A 24,568-nucleotide genomic window follows, 5' to 3' on the forward strand; every position below is an offset into this window, starting at 1 on the left:
CTGTCGACCTGAGAAAAATAAGCCCAGTGGTCGTTAAGACTGTGTTTATATGCTACACTCGCATCAAGTGGGTCGCCTCGCCAAAATCACACAAGCAGGGGCGCCAAAAATGACTGTGGGGATAGCGTTGGGTGTTGGATGGTGGGGGTTGCGTTTGTATTCAAGTCTTTGCTGTGTCACCAGGGAGAATGTGGTTTATTAAGTCAACGAATTAGTTTTTGTGTACGCACAAAGAAAACACAGTGAATAGTATGGCACACTTCCACTTGGATACATTTGCACACAGTGGTGGGATGGAACAAAGTACAAATACTGTACTGCATTTTGTTGCTGTTCTTAAGACGATTTTTCAGATATCTGTACTTGACTTGAGTATTTCTCTTTTTGATGACTTTTCAACTTTTACTCCCTTTATTTAGCCAGAGATATTGTATTTGTCCTTTGTCCACTCATTATTTTGTCAAAATACACTTCTTGCTTTTTTTTCAACCGCCGTGAATGATGACACAATGTAAAACAGACATAAATAGAGATTGCTAAAGTCAACCACGATCGAGATCTTGAAGTATGACAAGGTGGCGCGTGAATCAAGGAGCATTAACAACAATGACAATAATGGAGAAGAGAGATGTTTCCCATCCATGGCCTTGTTTAAGAGAATTGCTTGATGTTGTGTGCTCCAAGAATAATCTGTTGTGTCTTGAGCCAGCCTAGAAACCACAAGTTTCAAAAATCTGAACAATTTGCTGGCGAATTTATCATTTTTTGTTCGTTAGTTCAAAACAATAGCAAAACTATGGGAACACATTGTTCTGACATTAATGATTTTTTTCCCATTGTGCCAAGTTATCAATATGTGTTTTGTAAATAACTGACACTAAAAATTATTTTCCATTTTTTTACTTTTGTACTTTAAGTCTGTACTTTTTTTAAAACTTTAACATAAGTGAAGGAGTGGAATCAGTATTTAGATCTTTTATCAGTCTTTACACAAGTACATGTACTTCTATTTAAGTACAGAGGGTGAGTAATTTTGCCTCGGTTTGAAAATAACCGAAAACACACATGCAGACACAAACACTACTAGTTGCATTCATATTCTGCATCGTAGGCTAGTGTGTGTGTGTGTGTGTGTGTGTATGTGTGTGTTCGTGTACACGTTTTTGTATGAGTGCATGTGTGTGTGTTTGTATGCGTGCGCACACGTCGGTGCCATCTGATGAGCGCACTCCACGACTGACGATGCAGCTGGGAGCAGCATGAGTTCGGAGCGAGCGGAGTATGACATGGTGTGTCAGAGAGCCGTGACCCTTATTGTCGACCTATGCCTGCACAACAGCACGCTGTTGGAGCAGGACACGTGTCAGGAGTTCCTCTTCCTGTTGTCCGGCCACGGCGCCAAGCATACGGATCAAGGTAAGGAGCAATTCGATCCTGATGATGATGATGATGTGTGTTTGTGTATGCCTGAGGCAGATTGGAGAATTTCTTGCTTGTTTTGTTTCGTGCTCTTCTTTCAGCATGCCTCTGTGTGGTCAGTGTTGACCCTTGTTGTCGACCTATGCCTGCACAACAGCACGCTGTTGGAGCAGGTGGCTGCAGTTTGTTCTGCTTGGGTTCTGAGTGTTTGTTGAGAAGCCAGTGTCAGTGTAGAAGACACACTTGACTGAACGACTGGAAAAAATGTTGCTCAATCTTGAACCTGTTACATACTAAAGTTTGTATTAAGTTTCTTGGAAGAGCTTATGGGCAGCACGGTGTGGTAATGGTTTTTATGTCTACCTCACAGTCACGAGGACTTGGGTTCGGATTGCCTTTGCATGTTCTCCTCGTGCTGGCTTGTTTTTCTTTTTCCCATATTTCAAAAGATTCATGGTAGGTTTATTGAAGATTCTAAAATGCTCATTGGTGAGAATGTGAGTGTGAATGGTTGTTTGTCGATACGCGCCCTTCCGATTGGCTGGTGACCAGTCTAGGGTGTACAGCGCCTCTCGCCCAAAACCAGCTGGGATAGGCTCCAGCTCAGTCAAGACCCTATAATGAGGACAAGCACTATATAAAAATGAATGGATGGAAAAAATTATTATATCTTTACTGTTTATCACATTAAATGTTGCTGATGCACTCATAAACCTGTGAAATAATCCTATTTAGAATGTAATTATTAATATATATATATATATATACATATATATATATATATATATGGAACCTCTGAGTTTGAACACATAAAAAGCTCAAATTTGTTCAATTTGCAAACTATTTTTACCATGGGCAAGAATAGTAAAAATCTGGAGTAGTATTGCTATAAGTATTGCTTTAACAAAAAAATTATTAACAGTACAGACCATGTATACAGTAAATGTGCACATGAAGTACCACGCTTAACTGTCTTACAATTGTACAACTAAGTTAACCTCTGTCAAAACTGTCCAACAGCCGACAATGAAATGGTCCAGCTTAACTTTCATAGCAAATGATAACAAGTGAAATGATAACAACACTGGAGTCTTACAGCTTGATGAGTCACCTTACTTTTTTATATTACTATTTATTATTATATATTTATTATTATATATTACTATACTTACTATTTTATATTCTTTTTCATCTCTTCTGACATTCTTCTTTTATGCTTTGTTGAGGTTGCTCTTTATTTTGGAAAATAGGTTTCACCAGGCGGGACGGTGGCCGACTAGTTAGAGCGTCAGCCTCACAGTTCTGAGGACCCGGGTTCAATCCCCGGCCCCACCTGTGTGGAGTTTGCATGTTCTCCCCGTGCCTGCGTGGGTTTTCTCCGGGCACTCCGGTTTCCTTCCACATCCCAAAAACATGCATTAATTGAAGACTCTAAATTGCCCGTAGGTGTGAATGTGAGTGCGAATGGTTGTTTGTTTGTATGTGCCCTGCGATTGGCTGGCAACCAGTTCAGGGTGTACCCCGCCTCCTGCCCGATGATAGCTGGGATAGGCTCCAGCACGGCCGCGACCCTAGTGAGGAGAAGCGGCTCAGAAAATGGATGGATGGATGGAGGTTTCACCAAAAAGCCAAAGAAAAATCAAAACACACCAGTATACTGGACAGCCCTTGATGCTTCCTGAAAGTAGGTGTCTTGAGGTCTTCTGAGGTCTCAAGTGACAGCTGACTTTAGAGGCTTCCATCCATCCGTTCTCAACACCGCTTTTCCTGTTCAGGGTCCTGGGGCCTAACCCAGCGGACTACGGGTGAAAGGCAGACTACACCCTGAACTGGTCGCCAGTCAGTCGCAGGGCACATATAGACACGGACAACCATTCGCACTCACATTCCTACCGCCTACTGAGTAGGAACCGAACCCACGCTGCCTGCACCAAAGTCAGGCAAGTGTACCACTACACCATCAGTGACACTTTAGAGGCTTATTATGGTAAAGTTTAGAATATGAGGAGCATTGATGGATCTTTATAACCCTATAAAAGGCACTTGTGTAAAACATTTGAGAAAACATTTGAAGACTTAATGCCCCTTGGTCAATGAAATAGTTGTCAGATTTCGGCAAAAGCTTCAAAATCCAATTGACACTTAACCTTTTGAGTATGCTAGTGCAGAGGCAATTGCAGTCCATTTCCATTGGAATGGAATGTTGCTGTGAAACACTGGATCCAGCAGGTGCTGTGGTTGAAAAAACTAAATAAAATAAATAAAGATTGCAATGTGTGGCAGTTGACACTGACTCTGTAATGCCCATTTCCACCACCCAGAGGACTGGGGTGGAACAGTACCGCCTGACGTGTTCATTATGATTTCTCAACGATTATTGAGCCTTGGTGGAGCTTATAGTTTATGCTTTTTTTTTCTTAAAATGTTTTAAAATCATCTAATTTTTCTCTTCACTGATTGGCTGATTCAACCTCAGACATTTATTACAGTGAACTACTCAATTCATTTTTTATTCTTCCTGAAATTCCCATTACTATCCTTATATTTATTATTCAGTTCAAATCACATTATTTTTCAATGTCTGCGCCCGAAGCAGTAACAACATAATGAATAGTCATTACACCGATCTTTTCCCCCACCTCTCTTCTTGGCTTTTCTCTTACACCAATCTCATCAACCAGATCAAATCGGCCGATAATTTGAATTTTATGCAACTTTTATGATCAGCTGTAATGTGTTAACTAGCCAACCGATAAATGACATCACTGATCATATCTGCGAATTAAGACATTATCTTTGACACAATCTTGTTTAGTCCAGGGGCATTCCGCGCTGCCGTCTTGTATGTTTGAATCCGAAAGCTAGTTTATTTTTAGAACTGTTTCATATTTCTTGATTAGATCGCGTGGGCAACTCGGGCTATGGCTAGCTCCCTAGTGTGGCTAAACACAGTGCAAAGCCGCTTCAATAAATCACTAATCATTGCCTCCATGGCGGCTTCATCACCAGATTATGGCTAATAACACATACAAAATGGTAGCGTGCAATGTCTCCGAAGTAAACGAGATTGTGTCACGCTGGCAGCTCCGCAGCGCTGCACCATGTTTAGCCATGCCAGCACGCTAGCCTCACTAATAATTGCCTCCAGGGTGGCTTTGTTGCCAGATATTATGTCCAATAATTCGCGGACAACAACTGTGTGCAAACGAGAACTTTATTCATCATTGACGTTAGGTTAAAAGGACACGAAGCACGCCAAAACACCATGACACTTTACGACACTGTGTCGTTACTGTCATAACACCTGTCGGTACATGAGACAGGCCATGAGTAGGTATCTTCAAATACAATAAAAGCACAAGTTCAATAGTATCAGTGAAACAGAAATGCATAATTGTTTGTAAACAGAGGATGCTGTGGCGTCTTACAACACACTGTGCTGTAGAGCTATAATAAGACCAGCTTGTTGAAGTGTAATGCTGAGTGATATCCATTTGTTTTCGTTTCTATGCTGCATCTTCAAAATGTCTTCACATGAAAAGTGTCAGTGGCGCTAAAAGGTTGGGGGAACCCTGCCTTTTTTTTTTTTTTTTTAAATATTGTGCATTGTTGCAATGTCAGAACATGGAAAATATTTTCAATAATTTTCGAATTGAAATATTATTTTAAGCATTAATATTCATTTGTGCAATTGCAATGCCTTGATTTTAGTGAGGTTAGTACACAGACATACCCATGAATTGTACTAATAATTTTTATATTGTAATCGGATCGGTTATCAGTTTATATAAAGTCGCTAAATGGTGATCGGCCCAAAAACAATACTGATTGTGTAAAGCCTAATAATGAAGTACTTTAATTAGCAACCATGGTAAATTGGCAGGTAGAAAACAGTCAAAACCAGTAAGTAATTCATTTGGTAATAATAATCACTAAAATTCATGTAGTGCCTTTCAAGGTGTTGATCGTCAGATGTCCAAAAATGCGACGAGTGTTGAGTTTGTTGTCAGGATGTGAAATGACAAAGTGAATTGCTGTCACCAGATGCAATCCAAGATGCTTTACTGCTTTACTGGGCCGCCTTTTAGGTGCTGGCACACGCCTCGCCATTCCTGGTCGTCTCCGCTGTCACCCTGCATCATCGTACGCTGCGATGCCACGGGCGTACACTACATCAAGCTGCTGTTTCCCGTGATATCTTCCCACTGATGTAAAATGTTTCCGCCACATAGATCTTCAAAACGAGATACTTGTTGTGATGTTGAGGTTGTATAGGTTTTGAGGTGGGGTCAGATGTCGCCATGTATATATTTCCCACAATGTGTACCTATGTACTGTATGCTTTTATTCCGCCAAGTTGTCCAGTCCAGTTCAGCAATTTGGATGTTTAAAGGTACCTTGTTTTGGCTATTTAGACCTCCATAGAATGACTCGCTAACATGGACTTAGTATAAAAATGTCTATTTCATTTTAAGAAAAACACCTTGGTTTTGTCATATGAGTGTACAGAAAAGGCCCCTCTGACAGCTACTTCTGTTTGACACAGTTTTGTATCCTCTTTGTCCATATTTGGGTAAGATCGTTCCCTTTCCTCTGATTGGTTGGAGAAAACACGTGTTTTCCATGTTTTTGACAGCGCTGGCTTGGGACCGGAGAGGGAAGGCGGAGATCTTCGTTCGTGATGTAGATAAGCTCGAGAAAGTCGAGTGACCTCATTTCAGACCTCTCGGCAGCAAAACGTCTGGAACTCAGAAATGTTCGGACGATTGTAATTCATATTTCATAGAGACAATATAGAGACATCCGTAAGTACAACTTGAAACTCTACTATGCAAAGCCGCCGGCTTCTCTGGGCGTGAGCTCATCTAAGATGGACTGATGAAAAGTGGAAAAGTGTTGTGTGGTCCGACGAGTCTACATTTCAAATTGTTTTGGGAAATTGCGAACGTCGTGTCCTCCGGGCCAAAGAGGAAAAGACGCAAAGTTCAAAAGCCAGCATCTGTGATGGTATGGGGCTGTGTTAGTGCCAATGGCATGGGTAACTTACACATCTGTGAAGGCACCATTAATGCTGAAAGGTACATACAGGTTCTGGAGAAACATATGCTGCCATGCAAGCAACGTCTTTTTCATGGACACCTCTGCTTATTTCAGCAAGACAATGCCAAACCACATTCTGCACGTCTTACAACAGTGTGGCTTCGTAATGAAAGAGTGTAGGTACTGTACTGGCCTGTCTGCAGTCCAGACCTATAAATGCCTGTTGAAAATGTGTGGCGCATTATGAAGCATAAAATACGACAACGGAGACCCCGGACTGTTGAACAGCTGAAGCTGTACATCAAGCAAGAATGGGAAAGAATTCCACCTACAAAGCTTCAACAATTAGTGTCCTCAGTTCCCAAACGTTTATTGAATGTTGTTAAAAGAAAAGGTGATGTAACACAGTGGTAAACATGACCCTGTCCCAACTTTTTTGGAACGTGTTGCAGCCATAAAATTCTAAGTTAATGATTATTTGCTAAAAACAATAAAGTTTATCAGTTTGAACATGAAGTATCTTGTCTTTGTAGTGTATTCAATTAAATATAGGTTGAACATGATTTACAAATCATTGTATTCTGTTTTTATTTATTTAACACAACGTTCCAACTTCATTGGAATTTGGGTTATACTATTGCCTCTGGCGTATGTAAGAGGAAAATTGCTTAAGTCCATGGGGGAATGTGTGCAATTTGACAGCAGTAAGAACACAAATAGTGATTTTTTTTCCCCCTCCTCATCATGTATGGTGTATCTCACAATAAAAACAATGGTTAAGAGGATAAAAATAATGTTAATTGAGAAAGAGGAAAGCCACACAGAAAACAATGACAACAATAGGAGACATAATTCATGTGGTTCTTTATAACAAGATGGTATGTATGAGATATTTTGTTATATTTCAATCCAACCTTTGGGTGAAGGAAACAAAAAAATGTCTGCTATATATTACTAGGAATTTGGCATTATATTGCTGTATACAGAATTGCATTGCTCACAATTCAGTATCTCTAGAGGAGAATCAGATATGGATACTGTAATTTTCCAGTTAGACCATTTAAAAATGATTTAAAAAAAAGCACGATGTGAATATGGATAGTCTCCTTCATGTACTTTCAACATTGTGTATCAAACCAACTTGTGAACAAAATGTTTAATAATGTTTTACCGTGACAGGCCCCCTCTCTGCCAACGTGGTAAGAGGGCCAACTTAAAAATAAAAGCTTCGTATATTACTACACTGGATATCAGTGCCATTTTAGGCTTTTATTTTGAAGTTGCCCTCGGAGCATGGTGCTAGCACTTAATGAAGCATGAACCATACATTCGCCCCCTGGGTGACTAGGTTGTGGGCACTGCTGCAAATGAAGCGCTTTTCATAAGCAGCAGTGCCTGCATTTTAAATGTAAAAAAAAAAAATCACTGACGATCAGGCTCATTTAATCGTGGCAGCCAAAATCGTAATTACGATTAAAATTGCAATAATTGTGCCGCCGTAATTTCTGGTTTAAAAACTATCCAATAACTGACTGTGTTGTGTTCTCATGTTACCAATTTCAGTTTATTTTCCGTTGTTATATCGATTAGCATATACTCGTATCTTGATAATATTGTCAGAGTTTATATTATTATTGTGATGATATCACCCTCCAATTTCCACCCCTTTGTTACCTAAGCCAAGAGAAGTACCAGAAATATTGTTTCAATTCAAGTTTGTGGAAGGCCTTGGTGGTGATGTCTGTGCTGCAGTCATTACCTATTATTATAGTTCCCATACTTAATTCTGGTTCAGCTTGATTCTTTTGGCTTGCTTAAGGCTAATGTTGCAGAGCGCTCATCTTCATCTCATTGGGTGACAGGTCACGTGGTTGGGAGCTGCCGATTCCTCTCATTCCTGCAGGGCCTAAAGCCTACTTGAATGTCAAACCTCATTTTGCTCATCAGCCCCTCTTGAGCGTTGGAATCCTGCTTCTTTGCTTCATGTTCATGTTTTGAACATGAACTTGTTGCAAGCCATTCGCAGGGCACATACAAACAAACAACCATTCACACTCACATTCACACCTACGGCCAATTTAGAGTCTTCAATGAACCTACCATGCATGTTTTTGGGATGTGGGAGGAAACCGGAGCGCCCGGAGAAAACCCACGCAGGCACGGGGAGAACATGCAAACTCCACACAGGCGGGGCCGGGGATTGAACCCCGGTCCTCAGAACTGTGAGGCAGACACTCTAACCAGTCAACCACCGTGTCCTGGAGTAAGAACTCTACAGATTAAAACAAACAAAAAAAGAGATCCAAGATGTTTGAGTAAGATCTATGTTGAAATGCATGGACAAAGGCTGTTTTCACTGATCTCTCATCTTCAAACTTTCAGGGCTCAAGCTAAGAACATTGTTGAGTTAAATGAAAAACATCCATCAATTTTCTGTACCGCTTATCCTCACTAGGGTTGCGGGCGTGCTGGAGCCTCTCTCCGAAATCTTCGGGCGGGAGGCGGGGTACACCCTGAACTGGTCGCCAGCCAATCGCAGGGCACATCGAAACAAACAACCATTCGCACTCACATTCACACCTACAGGCAATTTAGAGTCTTCAATCAACCTACCACGCATGTTATTGGGATGTGGGAGGAAACCGGAGTGCCCGGAGAAAACCCACCCCGGCACGGGGAGAACATGCAAACTCCACACAGGCGTGGCCGGGATTTAAACCCCGGTCCTCGGAACTGTGAGGCAGATGTGCTAACCAGTCGTCCACCGTGCCTAAATGAAAAACAGTAATGTTTAAAATAGCTAAGGTCAAATTCATATTGCTATTCTTTGTCACATTCCAAATTGTCACAATTTGCTACCGATCATTCTTATTAATTTTGAGTGATTATTGTTTGATGTCAGAGAAGGCCCTCCATTGAGTTTTAGTACTCCATTCAATATATTTATATTAGGTGAATTCAATGGTCAGATTTGTGTAAACATGTTAATTGTCACTTCTCTACCTGTCAAAATTTTCAACTCAGTTTCAAACTTTCATGGATCATAGTTGCATGCCAGGCCAAAAATAATGTTATTTTTGAATGTATGAAAATTGATCCAGAATGTTTGAGGTACCTGGAGTAGCGTTATAAACCCATTAGCACTGGCGATTTGGTTTTAAAGTACTCATGCGTCCATAAGGCGGGGTCTTCCATTTTCAAAATCACAGTTAACATCTCTGAGATGCTCATTTGTTTTTAACTAACTGCAATAAAATGAGTAATTACAGAATCTGAAACTTTAGACCCCCTTTTTTGGGTGTGGCTGGGAGGTAATAAAATATCTTATTTATTGACCAATTAGTTCAGTCCTCATTGTATTTAGGCTGTAACATGAGATGACCACATGAGATGTCAGCAAGAGCTGATCAACTGCAAATCTGAAATATTGATATTGACACAAGAGAACAGATAATGCAGCCCTATGGGGGGCACAAGCCAGTGCAAACTTTAGGCCGGTCCCAAGCCTGGATAAATGCAGAGGGTTGCCTCAGGAAGGGCATCCGGTTTAAAACTTTTCCAAACAAATATGAGCATTCATCCAAAGAATTCCATACCGGTTCAGTCGTGGCCCGGGTTAACAACGTCCACCACCAGCGTTGTTAACCTATAGGGCACCGGTGGAAATTCAGCTACTGTGGGTCGAAGACGAAGGAGAGGTGGAAAGTGGGTTCTTAGGCAGAAAGAGAAGAGGAAAGCACAGAGCCTAGAACTGAATGTGGGGACTTTGAATGTTGGGACTATGACAGGAAAAGCTCGGGATTTGGTTGACATGATGATTAGGAGATATCAGGAGAGCAGGTGGAAAGGCAGTAAGGCTAGAAGCTGAGGGGAAGGGTTTAAATTACTTTACCAGGGTGTAGATAGGAAGAGAAATTAAGTTGGGGTTATTTTAAAGGAAGAGTTACGTAAGAATGTCTTGGAGGTGAAAAGAGTGTCAGATTGAGTGATGAGGCTAGGTTATGTATAATGAAATTACTGGCTATGCCCCACAGGTAGGATGTGACCAAGAATGGAAAGAGAAATTCTGGAAGGGGCTAGACAAAGTACTTCTGAGCATTCCAGACAGAGAGCGAGTCGTGATTGGTGCAGATTGTAATGGACATGTTGGTGAAGGCAACAGGGGTGATGACGAGGTGATGGGTAAATTCAGCATCAAGGAAAGGAACTTGGAGGAACAGATGGTGGTAGACTTTGCAAAAAGGGTGGAAATGGCTGTAGTGAACACTTTCTTCCAGAAAAGACGGGAACATCTACAAGAGCAGAGGTAGAAGCACGAAGGTGGATTACAGCTTGTGCAGACGATGTAATCTGAAGGAGTTTACTGACTGTAAAGTATTGGTCGGGGAGAGTGTGGCTCGATAGCACAGGATGGTGGTATGTAAGATGACTCTGGTAGTGGGGAGGAAGATTAAGAAGACAAAGGCAGAGCAGAGAATCATGTGGTGGAAGCTGAGAAAGGAAGAGTGTTATGCAACTTTTTGAGAAGAGGTGAAACAGGCTCTCGGTGGACAGGAGGAGCTTCCAGAAAACTGGGCCACTACAGCCAAGGTGATCAGAGAGACAGGCAGGAGAGTACTTGGTGTATCTTCTGGTAGGAAAGGGGAGAGGGAGACTTGGTGGTGGAACCATAGAGTACAAGAAATCATACAATGAAAGAGGTTAGCTCAGAAGATAGAGATGGGAAGGATGTGCAGCAGGTTAGGGTGATTAAGGATACAAATGGAAATGTGTTGACTGGTGCCAATATTCAAAGAATTGATGAATGAAGAAAATGAGAGAGAAGGAAGAGTGGAAGAGGCAAGTGTGGTGGACCAGAAAGTAGCATTGGTTAGTAAGGGGGAAGTTAGAAAGGCACTAAAGAAGATGAAAATTAGAAATGTAGTTTGTCCGATGGCCTACCTGTGGTATGGAAGCATCTAGGAGAGGTGGCTATGGAGGTTTTGACCAGGTTGTTCAGCAGAATTCTAGCGCATGAGAAGCTGTTTTGGAGACAAAGTTAGAAATAGCAGACTTCGATGGTTTGGACACGTCCAGAGGAGAAATAGTGGGTATATTGGTAGAAGGATGATGATGATGGATCTGCCAGGCAAGAGAGCTGGAGAGGAAGACCAAAGAGAAGATTGATGGATGTAGTGAGGGAAGACATGAGGGAAGTTGGTGTTAGAGAGGAGGATGCAGGAGATAGGCTTACATGGAAAAGGATGACACGCTGTAGCAACCCCGAACGGGACAAGTCGAAAACAAAAGAAGAAGACAAAAGAGAGCAGATGAAGTCGAAAAATCCTTAAATCAAGCCTGTGGAGCTCCTAAATCAACGGGGGGAAAAGAGTTGTGGGAACACACACACACGCGCGCACACGCACACACACACACACACGCACACACACACACACCTAAACGCAAACACACATCCAACCACATTAAAAATTCTACTTCTATTATCAGCTGTGTGGGTTTGAATAGAGCAGCCTTATATTTGATCACATTATTCCCCCCGCTTAAGCTTTATTAGGCAGGACCTTAGGTGGAAAAGGACATTAGCATCAGCCGTCATTCAACACTGCACCACACTGAATGCACGTTCAAAACACAACAAAATAAACAAACAAACAAAAAAGAAAATAAATAAACTGTAAGGTTGAGATTAGAAGCTGAAGCATTTCACCGTGTGCAACACTGAAGACTTCTGCTGTTCTTTATCTTCTGTCTTGAAAGGAGTGGTCCTCAACGGCCATTATTATCGTGATGAACTGGTCGCCAGGTCACATATAAACAAACAACCATTCACACTCACATTCACAGCTACAGGCAATTTAGAGTCTTCAATTAATCTACTGTGCATGTTTTTGGGATGTGGGAGGAAACCGAAGAGCCCGGAGAAAACCCACGCAGGCACGGGGAGAACATGCAAATTCCACACAGGCGAGGCCAGGATTTGAACCCCGGTCCTCAGAACTGTGAGGCAGACGTGCTAACCAGTCGTCTAGTAAAAGCTAGTAAAAGTGCATAAGGGTTGGAGTAATGTGCTGCCAGCGTTGTGAGAACTTTGGCAGGGAGTTGTGGACGTCCTGGAGCCTGTCCAAGAACTTGGTACGCACCCTTTACAGGACTCTGTTACAGTAGTCAGGACAAAAAGGGATTAGAGCAAGGATGAGGGTCTTGGCGACAGAGTCAGTGAGTGAGGAGTCTGGAAATGTTTTTATAGGGAAAGAAGGCTGATTTATGGATGGATTTGATATGTAGGAGGGTTCTTGTTGTCTTGGCCTACTCTAATCTGTAACTTGCTCCTTGACACGCTTGTATGATTGTGTCATTTGTACATGTTTAAAATTTAACACCTGTCAGACCCAGAGAGGCCAGGAGACTCTTGCGGGATGAGGAAATAATCCAGGACATATTTCTATTTACATGAATGTGCTTAAGACAAAAGTCCAACAGTGGTTTTAATACCAAAGAAGGGCTTGTGTGAACAGCATTACAAATGTTCACCTCTTGCTCTCTCCTTGAGCACCTTTGGGTTCTCCTCACACTTGTCTGTAACATTCAGACGTGACTGGGAAGTCCTGAAGGTGCAAATTTTCTTTGGTTATGTGTTGCCTGAACTCTTGGGGATGGGATCAGTTGCTATGAATGACTATGCCATGCTAAGCTATGAATAAAAATCGTCACCCTTTACTGCACATACAATATCTCATGGAAGCGAGTACACCTCTCACATATTTGTTCAATTTGATCAGACCTTTTTATGGGATAACACTGAAGAAATGTTTGTTCCAATGTTGGTTACGTCTTTTTGCAGCTTATATAACATTGTAGATTTGGTCTTTTGAATAACTCAACACACAGCATTAATGTCTAAACCGCTGGCAACAAAAGTAAGGACATTCCGAAGTGAAAATGTCCCAGTTGGGCCGAACTAGTCATTTTCGCTCCCTCTGTGTCATGTGGCCCTCTGTGCCATGTGACTAGTTTTATAAGGTCTCAGCTGTGAATGGGGAACAGGTGAACACTGAACGGGGAACACTGAAAGTTCAATATGCCACGTCATGGCAAAGAACTCTCAGGGCATGGGAAAAAAAAAATTAATGCTTTATATAGAGATGGCCCAGGCCAGGGGTCCCCAACATGGCGCCTGCAACACCAGGTAGCCCCCAAGGATCACATTAGTAGCCCGTGAGCGTGTTCTAAAATTACTGTAGGTCAGGGGTGTCAAACTCGGGCCACATTGTAGTTATGGCTTCCCTCGGAGGGCCGTTATGACTGTGAACCCATAATAAATATGGTCTCATATAATGACATATACACAACAAATTGATGGATAACTATTTTTTAAATCAGAAGCCAATCAAACATTTTCAACTATTATTACATTTATTTCAAAAAGGTGATTGGTAACATAAAATTCTAGCAATATCTCAACATTATACATGTAGAGACACCAATTTTGGTATTTTCACAAGAAACATGAAGTCGACACACATGATTTGCTTTCACGGGCCACATAAAAAGATGTTGCGGGCCGTATCTGGCCCCCGGGCCACCAGTTTGACACCTGTGCTGTTGGTCATCAGTGATGAGACATTGTGATTTCTCAGGGATATCGGAAAAATTATCATTTGAAATGTGAACACTTTATTTAAGAATTATAGAAATAAAGTGTTAAATATTCTCTATTGCATTCCTATGTTGTTAAATCGGTTAATACTTATTGTGAGGAATCATTAAAATGGCTAGTGTCTTCACATGGATGAATATTATCATCAACGATAACATTATTTAGGGTAATATGAGCAAATTTGTTATTTGAGATGTTTGTATCAAACTTGTAGCACTTTGCTTTAATCAGTACCCAAGAAGTAGCTCTCAGTTTCAAAAAGGTCTCAAAAAGATTGCTAACAGCCTGAAACTGAGCTGCAGCACAGTGGCCAAGACCATACAGCAGTTTAAAACGACAGGTTCCGCTCAGAACAGACTAGGCCATGGTCGACCAAAGAAGAGTGCGTGTGCTCAGTGTTGCTGCAGACGTTGAAGGGGTGGGGGCCAACGTGTCGATACTCAAGACCAAATACCGCACTCTGCATCAAATCAGTCTGCATGGCAATTATCCCATAAGGAAGCCTCTTCTCCATCCGACATGGATTATCAGAAACATGTTCTGTGGTCTGATGAGACCAAGATAACTGCGGCCTTGCTGAAGAAGCAGAAAGAGTAGTTTTATTCCATGTCGGACAGACGTAACCCAGTACAGTGGTGCCTCAAGATATGAGTGACCAGACTTGGGAGTTTTTCAAGATACGAGCTGTTGATTGGCCGAGTATTTGCTTTGATTTGTGAGCCCAAACTTGAGAAATGAGTACTGTATGGCTGTGCTCCAATCACTTGACAACAAGCAGCACTTTGGCTGACATAATTAGAAAATATTCTTCAAAAAAAAGAGGCTGTAAATTTGTCCCCATTAACCATTCAATTTTGAAGTTGAGCCTCCTTACGTGATTTTACATTGCATAAGCTATCACCCCCTCAGTATGTTTGATTCCTTTTGGCCCATCCATTCGACATGCCCAAAGCATCAGAGAGCTGGGATTTACTTGAAAATTAAAATTAACCATAAAACTAATTTGAATACTGTTGGAATCATACGAAGACGCAAGATGGAAATAGTGAAATAGGGATCAGTACATTATTGCAGGGAAGCACTGAAGCTCGAGAGAAAAGGAAGGAGCTATTGCACAAAAACAAATCCGACTGAGCAAGTTAAAGTTCTCATTGACAATATTCTACTCGCCATCAAAATTAATGCTTCAATGCAAGCAAGCAAGAAGCAGACATGGCTATCAACCTGGACAAGTTCTACAACAATTGGAGAAATGAAAAGCAATGATGAGAAAAATAAGGTGAAATTGAAGCCCTCAATCAGATCAGATCAGATTGGTGCTTATTGGTGTGTAATTTATGAAGAATTTTTATTTATCGATTAAGGAAAATCTCTTTAATCCTTTATCTATTACCTAGTTACCTTTATTTGCTTTCTTTAGTTTGGCTGGGAGAAGACACACGGTTCAACTACCTCATCTGATTGACCCGAGTGACCAAATATGGGTCCTACCATTTAGGGTTGCACCAAGTAACGGTAACAAAATTGAACTGTGATTTTTAGCTGGTACCATAATTTTTAAGTAGGGGTGTGGGGGTGTTTCACAGAACTTTTTTCTGATCAAAACCCAACCCATAAAAGTGCTAGCGGTGTTACCAGCCACTACTGAAATTCACCCACATTCGGCAAGTTGGCGGGTTTTAATGTCAAGGCATAACAGTACCCCATTTCACATCAGTCATTTAAAGCTTTAAACTTAAAGTCGCACTAAGCAGAAATCCATGTTGTTTTCTAAACACATTAAATATGTTTGAAGACAAGTGATTAAAACATATGCAAAGACCTATACCAATATAGTGCAGACTTGTTGAGCTATAACGTGAGCATCTTTCTCACCGTTTGAATTTTACATTGTATAAGGTATCACCCCCTCTGTATGTGATTCGACACGCCCGCAGCATCAGAGAGCTGGCCCTTATTGTACAAGTTTTGAAACCTGATTTTATATACTTCGCAATTTTTTTCTCTATTCAAATTTGTTTGATTTAAAGCATTGATGAATGTGTGGACAATAGGTCTATTTTCTTATTTTCTTATATATTCTGTGACTATGGCCATTTTGTGGGATGGGGGAACACTCAAATGAGGCACATTGCCTGTATATATATATATCCATCCATCCATTTTCTACCGCTTATCCAAGGTCGGGTCACGGGGGCAGTAACTTTAGCAGGGACGCCCAGACTTCCCTCTCCCCAGCCACTTCATCCAGTTCTTCCGGGGGGATCCCGAGGCGTTCCCAGGCCAGCCGAAGGACGTAGTCTCTCCAGCGTGTCCTGGGTCGTCCCCGGTGGGACGTGCCCGGAACACCTCACCAGGGAGGCGTCTGGGAGGCATCCAAATCAGATGCTCCAGCCACCTCATCTTGCTCCTCTCGATGTGGACGAGCAGCGACTCTACTCTGAGATCCTCCCGGATGACCGAGCTTCTCACCCTATCTCTAAGGGAGAGCCCGGACACCCTGCGGAGGAAACTCATTTTGGCTGCTTGTATCTGGGATCTTGTTCTTTCGGTCATGACCCACCGCTTGTGACCATAGGTGAGGGTAGGAACGTAGAGCGACCGGTAAATTGAGAGCTTCGCCTTTCGGCTTATCTCCTTCTTTACCACAACGGATCGATACAAAGTCCGCATCACTGCCGACGCTGCACCGATCTGCCTGTCGATCTCCCGTTCCATTCTTCCTTCACTCGTGAACAAGACCCCAAGATACTTGAACTCCTCCACTTGGGGCAGGATCTCATCCCGGACCTGGAGAGGGCATGCCACCCTTTTCCGACTGAGGACCATGGTCTCAGATTTGGAGGTGCTGATTCTCATCCCAGCCACTTCACACTTGGCTGCGAACTGCTCCAGTTAGAGTTGGAGATCACGGCTTGATGAAGCCAACAGAACCACATCATCTGCAAAAACCAGAGATGCAATACTGAGGCCACCAAACCGGACCCCCTCTACGCCTCGGCTGCACCTTGAAATTCTGTCCATAAAAGTTATGAACAGAATCGGTGACAAAGGGCAGCCTTGGGGGAGTCCAACCCTCACCGGGAACGAGTCCGACTTACTGCCGAATATGCGGACCAAACTCTGACTCCGGTCGCACAGGGACCGAATAGCCCATATCAGGGGGTTCGGTACCCCATACTCCCGAATCACCCTCCACAGGACTCCCCGAAGGACACGGTCGAACTCCTTCTCTAAGTCTACAAAACACATGTAGACTGGTTGGGCGAACTCCCGTGCACCTTCGAGGACCATGCCGTGGGTGTCCCGAGAGCCAGCTTCTGTAGCCGGGGATCGGATCGCCAAGGTCCCTGTCTTCGGCCACCGCCCAGTTCACACTGCACCCGACCCCAATGGCCCCTCCCACAGGTGGTGAGCCGATATATATATATATATATATATATATATATATAGAACACTTGGGTCTCAACTCTATATAAATACTGTAGATATACAGTAAATAAAGTCAAGGTTTGTGATGGTACTCGAACCTAAGACCCTAAAAGTTTAAGACCAATGCTCCACCACCTGAGCTAGCCCAGCATATGTGGTTCCTTCAGGCAATAAAGCAATTGCTGCCCTGATGTCATACTGTGCCAAAGCAAGCTTTGAAGCAATGGTTCCATGGAATTGGAGTTCAAGGTTAGAAACAGGTATTGAAGCTTCAGCGTCAAACTGCCATCACTACTGTTTATTAAACACAGGAGCACACGTTATTCAGCCAATAGCTGACTACAGACACTAGAGCAGATAGAGTATCAGTGAACGTATTTGATGGGACAGGTGAAGGGTTGTCTCTCGCACCTTCAGCGGACACGCCCACAGAGTCCTGCAGCTCCACGGCATCAGGGGCTTATTTTCCATGATTTTAGAGACTTATTTTACCAACATGGTGATTTTTTTTAATTCATTCAAATTTGGCAGGCTTTTTAAAAACACTCTTCTCTGAAGTGTAGCAAATTTACAAGAAATTATTTGTGTCTGTTTATTTCGTTGCTGAAATGATGTATTTCTGGCCTGAAATATCATTGACTCTTTTTTAAACGTTTGACATGCACAGTAGCTCAACGTTTAGTGTGATTTGTGTCCCATCTGGTGAAAGTGGGTTTGAATCCAGGACTGGCTGTAACTTGTCAAACACTGCTGTCATATGGTTGTTTGTTTTCTTCTTCCAAGTTGTCATTAAAGCAAACAATATTTTTGCCTCATTGCTCCATCAGACAGCTGCTTTGTGTGCTTATTTTAAAAACATTAAGAATGTGTCAGGATGGGTAAATTAAAAGGATATAAATACCTTTTTATAATTTGAATGTCATGTAATATTCATTCATTCATCTTCCGTTCCGTTTATCCTCACTGGGGTCGCGGGTGTGCTGGAGCCTATCCCAGCAGACTCTAGGCGAGAGGCGGGGGACACCCTGAACTGGTCGCCAGCCCATCGTAGGGGACATACAAACAAACAACCATTCGCACTCACATTCTCACCTGCGGACAATCTAGATTCTTCAAATAACCTACCATGCATGATTTTGGGATGTGGGAGGAAACCGCAAACTCCACACGCCTCAGAACTGCGAGGCAGATGTGCTAACCAGTTGGTCACCGTGCCGTCATGTACTAATTTAGTAAAAAAAAAAAATAATAATTAAATGATTTTCTTAATGTTCAATACTTCACTATGTAACTGATGTAAATAATAATAATAATAATAATAATAATAATAAAGAAAAGATATTTAGAGTGCCCCGCCCCTTGAGAAAACTCCACGAGCTGCCACTGCTGTGTACTTCCTTGGTCATAATATGTATCTGAAAATGCTTTCAGAATACTGCATATGGAAAAGAACAATATCCAACAACCTTTGCAACAGTGTGTATTCTTAATGAGCTACAAGTTCATTAAGCTGGAAACACTTTTATACGCAAGCCCGCATCAGTCAAAATGACTCGTTGCTATGGTATCCTGTTAAACATAACCGGCTTGATGAGAAGAAGTCAAGTGTGGAATGTCAGGTGCTGACAGCTTGGAGATAATGAGGAGGAGGTCTGTTGGTAAAAACCTTATTTGCTAATTAGACAGTAGTGTCGCACGAAGTGAGCCATAATATCTCTACACCTCCATGGATCACGCAAAGACTCACCACTCTCAGTCACGCTGGTACAACTTGAAAGATGTGCCGTATATTTGGTAAAATACTGTTAAGTGATTATAAAACTGATGACGCTGTATAATCACTTTATTGTATTTTAAAGTGTGTCATTTTATAAATTTACACGAAACAACTTTGCTGTCCTTGCCATAAACTGTAACAATGTAAATAGTAAAGAAATTAAGTAACAAAATTAAAAATAAACTTTTCTCTTATTGTCTCACTCTGGCCAGAAGTCACCACACCTGCACGCCCAGCGCTTGCTGTACTAGGGGTGGGCGATACTGGGAATTTTAGTATTGATCCGATACCAAGATATACAGGGCTAGTAACGCCGATACCGATAGTTTTTTTACTTGAAATGTCATGATCATTGCAAATTTTGTGATTTTGCCTTGAGTTAGTTGATTATGATTATGGTAAAACACAGGACAAATATTTTAGGCAATAAAAATGCTTTTTATTAACTAACTACAACAATAGAAAAAAATTAACAGTATAAAAATACCTCCATTCATCCATTTTCTGAGCCGCTTATCCTCACAAGGGGGGGGAGTGCCAGAGCCTATCCCAGCTATCTTCGGGCAGGAGGCGGGAACACCATGAACCGGTTGCCAGCCAATCGCAGGGCACACATAAACAAACAACCATTTGCACTCACATTCACACCGGAGTGCCCGGAGAAAACCCACGCTCTAACCAGTCGGCCACAGTGCTGCCCAGTATAAAAATAATAAAATAATTCTTCTACTACCACAATTGTTTCAGAAAAAAGTCACTAGTGCAAAATAACAAAAAAAGCAGCAATGTAACAAAAATATAAATATAACAATGTCAACATCACAACAAAAAAAATACCTTCCATTGTGATATTGTGAAAAATAAAGTCAGTTGTGGAAATAAAGTGTAAACTACAATTGGCTCTCATTCTTAACCTTTGGCTCTCTGCTCACAAAGCCCTCCAAGGAAGAATCCCTTGAGGTGCCCTTTTGGCTCTGTTCCCATATTGACAAAAGATTTATCGTTTTTTGTTCAGGAACATTAACAACATGTTTACATTCTTCCCTTTTACTGCACTTCTTCTCTGAGTTACGAACTAAGAGAAAATCCTTTCTGCAGGTACACGTTGCCATTAGTCCCAGCTGTTTCTTTGCAATCGTGCTCAGACAGGAAAATGTTGGCTCATTCATTTACCAGTGGAAATTCGAATAAATTGCTGGACGTCAGATGAGAAACTGCAGTATCGATCTCAGCACACCAGTATCGATCCGATACCAATACTCACCTTGATATTGATAGTATCGATATTGAGATCGATACGCCCACCCCTATTCTGTACAGCCAGGTTGACAGTGTGCGCGTAACATCTCACATCCAGCCACTTCCACAGCATTAGCAATGGCTTTGGTATCGTCCGTGGTCACAAACGAACGAGGAACGAAGATGTCTGACTTGCTTATTTTACACTCTTCCACAGCCGCTTACAGTATTTCCGCCACACACACAGCTGAGCGGCGGTGCTGCTCTCTTGTACACAACACGTGTGGAGGACCTGGTTTGCCAGTCTCCAATTCTCTACGATAAAGTGTTCAGTTATGGTCAAATACCTTTGTGTGGCAACGAATGGCCATACATCAGCTGTGATTGCGATTGTTTCAGCCTTTACGTTAACTTTAGCCGAGTTTTCTTCCTGTCTTCACCTCTCCTCCCATAGTTAGTTGATCTAGCATTAGTAGCCTAGCTAGAGGCTACCAGAGGCTTGATCATTCATCAGGAAAAAGTAGTCCCATGACACGCACTGGAAAAGGCTTGATGAAGAAATGTTTCTTCAATCTAGGCTCATGTTTTATTACATTAATTGGAAAATAAAAATAATATTAATTATATTGTAGCGTCTGAGGAATTCCCAGCTTGCAAAGCCGCATTCTAAGAATATGTTGTGTTCTTGTTAGTGAGTGTTAATTATCCCCTAATAGTGTTTATAGTCTTTATTTGTGTTACTTTTCCCTCTTTTACCGTTGTTGTTTGTTAACTGTGTTTTTGACTATTTAGCACCGTGAAAGTGTCGCATCGTGACCACTGACTGCACGCCTCACTGTAGCCTACTTGCGCAGCCTAATGGCCAGTGTCTGGAATGACAGGTTGAATTAAGCTGAATGAGGGCTGTAACCTTGCAGCTCAGCCATACAGTATGTGGCGTGGAGGCACATAACTGCGTCCTGGTTCTGCCAATTTTAGAACGACACAGGGTCATGTATTTGAGCGCCGCAATTTTCAGTTTCGACACAAAATCGTTACAGCGGTACTCTTTATTCATTCACATACAAACATAGAAACAGGTATTTCTGCAAAATATCACAATGGATCAGTTTTTAGTAGCAGCTAATCGGACTGCTGTTGTTGAACAGCAACCTCTTGGTCACCTGGAATATGAGGCAGCTTTGACCCTACTTTGGACTGAACTGTTCCCATCTTGGAATCTTTAGTTGCTTCTGATAGTTTTCAGTTATTCTGCCATTAACAGTCCCCGGAAGAAACATGACCCACAACACAAACTGGAGCAAATGGGGCAGGGGTGACAAATTGAATAAAAGTCTCACGACAACGGACCGGCGGGCCAAATAAAGTGAGCGCTCACATAGATTTATGAGCTCATGTTTGTCAAAAGGGTGGCACGTTTCCCAGAGTGTGATCGTGCTTCATTAAGACACACAAAGACAAAATTGCCCTCACCCATCCCCCACGTTTGCACAGGACTGGAAAATAAGGTTGTAGACTTGATATGACATTTGGCCCGCTAACTGGCCAAAAAAGGCGTCACCTGAGCTGACGGAAACTGATGGCATGACCTTACATATTGTCTGGTGGAAAAGTGCTGCCTGATCTACTTCATCATCTAAAAAAATCACCCTCAAAGGTCCTCATCACAAAATTTCAGCAACTAATAATTCTAATGATAGTTGTAGAGTTGAACCTCTAAAGGGAAACACAGGTTATTTAATTCAGAATCCCACCAATATTTTCAAGAAATACTATAGTTTTCTTCAGAATAATGCCAGTGTTTGTTTAAAAAAGTGAATGAGTGATTCTTTTTATGAGGAATTGTTGAATGCACTGTAATGGTCCTGGGCTTGAAATGACATGTGCCTGAAATTGGTCAACTCCATGCAACAAAGATATGAAGTGATTCTGAGAAATACAAGTTACCGAACTGTGATAGATAAACACAGAACCGATTCAATGACTGCTGTGTAGAACTGCCTCAACAGCTCCTGTGGGAGGCCATGCTTCCTCAGAAGCCGCAGGAAGTATATTCCCTGCTGTGCCTTTTTGAGGATGGAGTTTATGTTGGTCTCCCACTTCGAGTCCTGAGAGACAGTAATTCCCAGGAACTTGAATGTCTCAGCGGTTGACAAAGGACAGTTTGACAGCGTGAGGGGAAGCTGTGGCAAAAAATGCTTCCTGAAGTCCACGATCGTCTCTACAGTATTGAGCGTGTTCAGCTCCAGGTTGTGTTGGCCGCACTAAAGTTCCAGCCACTCCACTTCCTGTCTATACACAGACTTGTCACCCTCTTTGATGAGGCCAATTACTGTGGTGTCGTCTGCAAACTTCAGGAGTTTGACAGTCGGTTGTGTTGAGGTGCAGTCGTTCATGGAGCGAGAGAAGAGGAGCGGAGAGGACACATCCTTGGGGGGGCCCCGGTGCTGATGGTGCATGTGAATGAGGTGGTGTCTCCCTCACAGGCTGTGTCCTGCCCGTCAGGAATCTGTAGCTCCACTGGCAGATGGCAGGCGAGACGCTGAGCTGGAGAAGCTTGGAGGAGAGAAGTTCGGGATGATGGTGTCGAACACAGAGATGAAGTCCATGAACAGGACCCTTGCGTAGGTCCCTGTGTCTACGAGGTGTTCCAGGATGCAGTGCAGTCCCATGTTGACTGTGTCATCCACAGACCAGTTTGCTCAATAGGCAAACTGCAGGGGGTCCAGCAGGGGTCCTGTGATGCTTTTGAGGTGGTCCATCACAAGGTGTTTAAAGGACTTCATGACCACAGATGTCAGGGTGACAGGCCTGTAGTCATTCAGTCCTGTGATTGCAGGTTTCTTGGGGAATGGGATGATGGTGGAGAATTTGAGGCAGGATGGGACTTCACATAGTTCCAAAAATCTATTTAAGATCTGTGTGAAAACTGGAGCGACTAGTCCGTGCAGACTTTCAAGCAGGAGGGGGACACACTGGCAAATGTTTTGTTGTTTAATGGCACGTTTCACGTCCTGTTCATGTATGGTCAATGCAAATGGGGGGTCAGTGGTGTGATGGTGGTCGTCAGTGTTGCGGCTGGGTGGGTGTTGGGAGTGAAAGTGTCCTTTTTAAATGTACATTAGAAGGTATTGAAGTCATCAGCCAGTCCTTTATTTTTCTCCGCATGGATAGATGATCGCTTGTAGTTGGTTATCCATTGTAATCCTTTCCAAACTAATGCAGAGTCACTTACAGCAAACGGATTTTTCTGCTTTTCTGCAAAGTTTATCTTTGCGAGGTTGATTTCTTTTGTCAGCTGGTTTCTGACCTGATTGTACAGGGCTCTCTACCCACTCCAATAGGCGTCCTCTTCAGCATGGCAGCGTTGGCAAAGTTGGCGAAGTTTGGCAGTGAACCATGGCTTGTTGTTATTGAACGTGCGAATTGTCTTTTTTGGTACACACACACACATGCACACACACACACACACACACACACACACACACACGCACACGTCTTCACAGAAGCTGATATAGGATATAATAGTGTCTGTTTATTCATCCAAGCTAACAGTTCAAGTTTCAAAAACACTCCAATCTGTGCAGTCTAAACAGTTTTGAAGTTCTGTCTTTGCTTCACCAGCTTCGCACATTTAAGTTTGTGCCTGTATGTTGGTATTAAGTGATTTAAACAGTGATCACACAAACTCAAAGCTGCACGGTATGAGTCCTTAAGCGTGGTATAGCAGTGGTCTAGAATGCTGTTTTCCCTGGCTGGACAGTCATTGTGTTCCTTGTATTTCGGGAGGTCATGGTTGAGTTTTGCTTTGTTAAAGTCCCCAAGAATAATGAGGGGTGAATCTTAGTGCTTTTTTCCAAGTTTGTTTACCTTGCTCAGCCAGTGTTTGCAGTGCAGCAGTCATGTTAGCCCGAGGGGATTTTAAACACTGGCGAGTATGAATGAAGCAGACTCGCACTGTGGGTAGAATGACTTACACTTAAAAAATGACAACTACAAGTCCG

At 42.4% G+C, this 24,568-nt stretch overlaps 1 protein-coding gene across 2 annotated transcripts in view; it reads left to right on the forward strand.

Moving 5' to 3' along the window:
- The first annotated feature begins 1,250 nt into the window (after positions 1-1,250).
- Positions 1,251-24,568, forward strand: part of syt6a (synaptotagmin VIa) — a 130,742-nt gene continuing 107,424 nt past the window's right edge. For both annotated transcript variants that reach the window (XR_009769230.1, XM_061686296.1), the window contains exon 1: positions 1,251-1,416. Coding sequence is in view for 1 of the 2 variants with exons in the window: in XM_061686296.1 (XP_061542280.1) it covers positions 1,260-1,416 (157 nt within the window). In the remaining variant the exon portion in view is untranslated. The remainder of the gene's footprint in view (positions 1,417-24,568) is intronic.

Source organism: Phycodurus eques, chromosome 1 (genome assembly GCF_024500275.1).
Source record: "Phycodurus eques isolate BA_2022a chromosome 1, UOR_Pequ_1.1, whole genome shotgun sequence".
Taxonomy (NCBI): domain Eukaryota; kingdom Metazoa; phylum Chordata; class Actinopteri; order Syngnathiformes; family Syngnathidae; genus Phycodurus; species Phycodurus eques.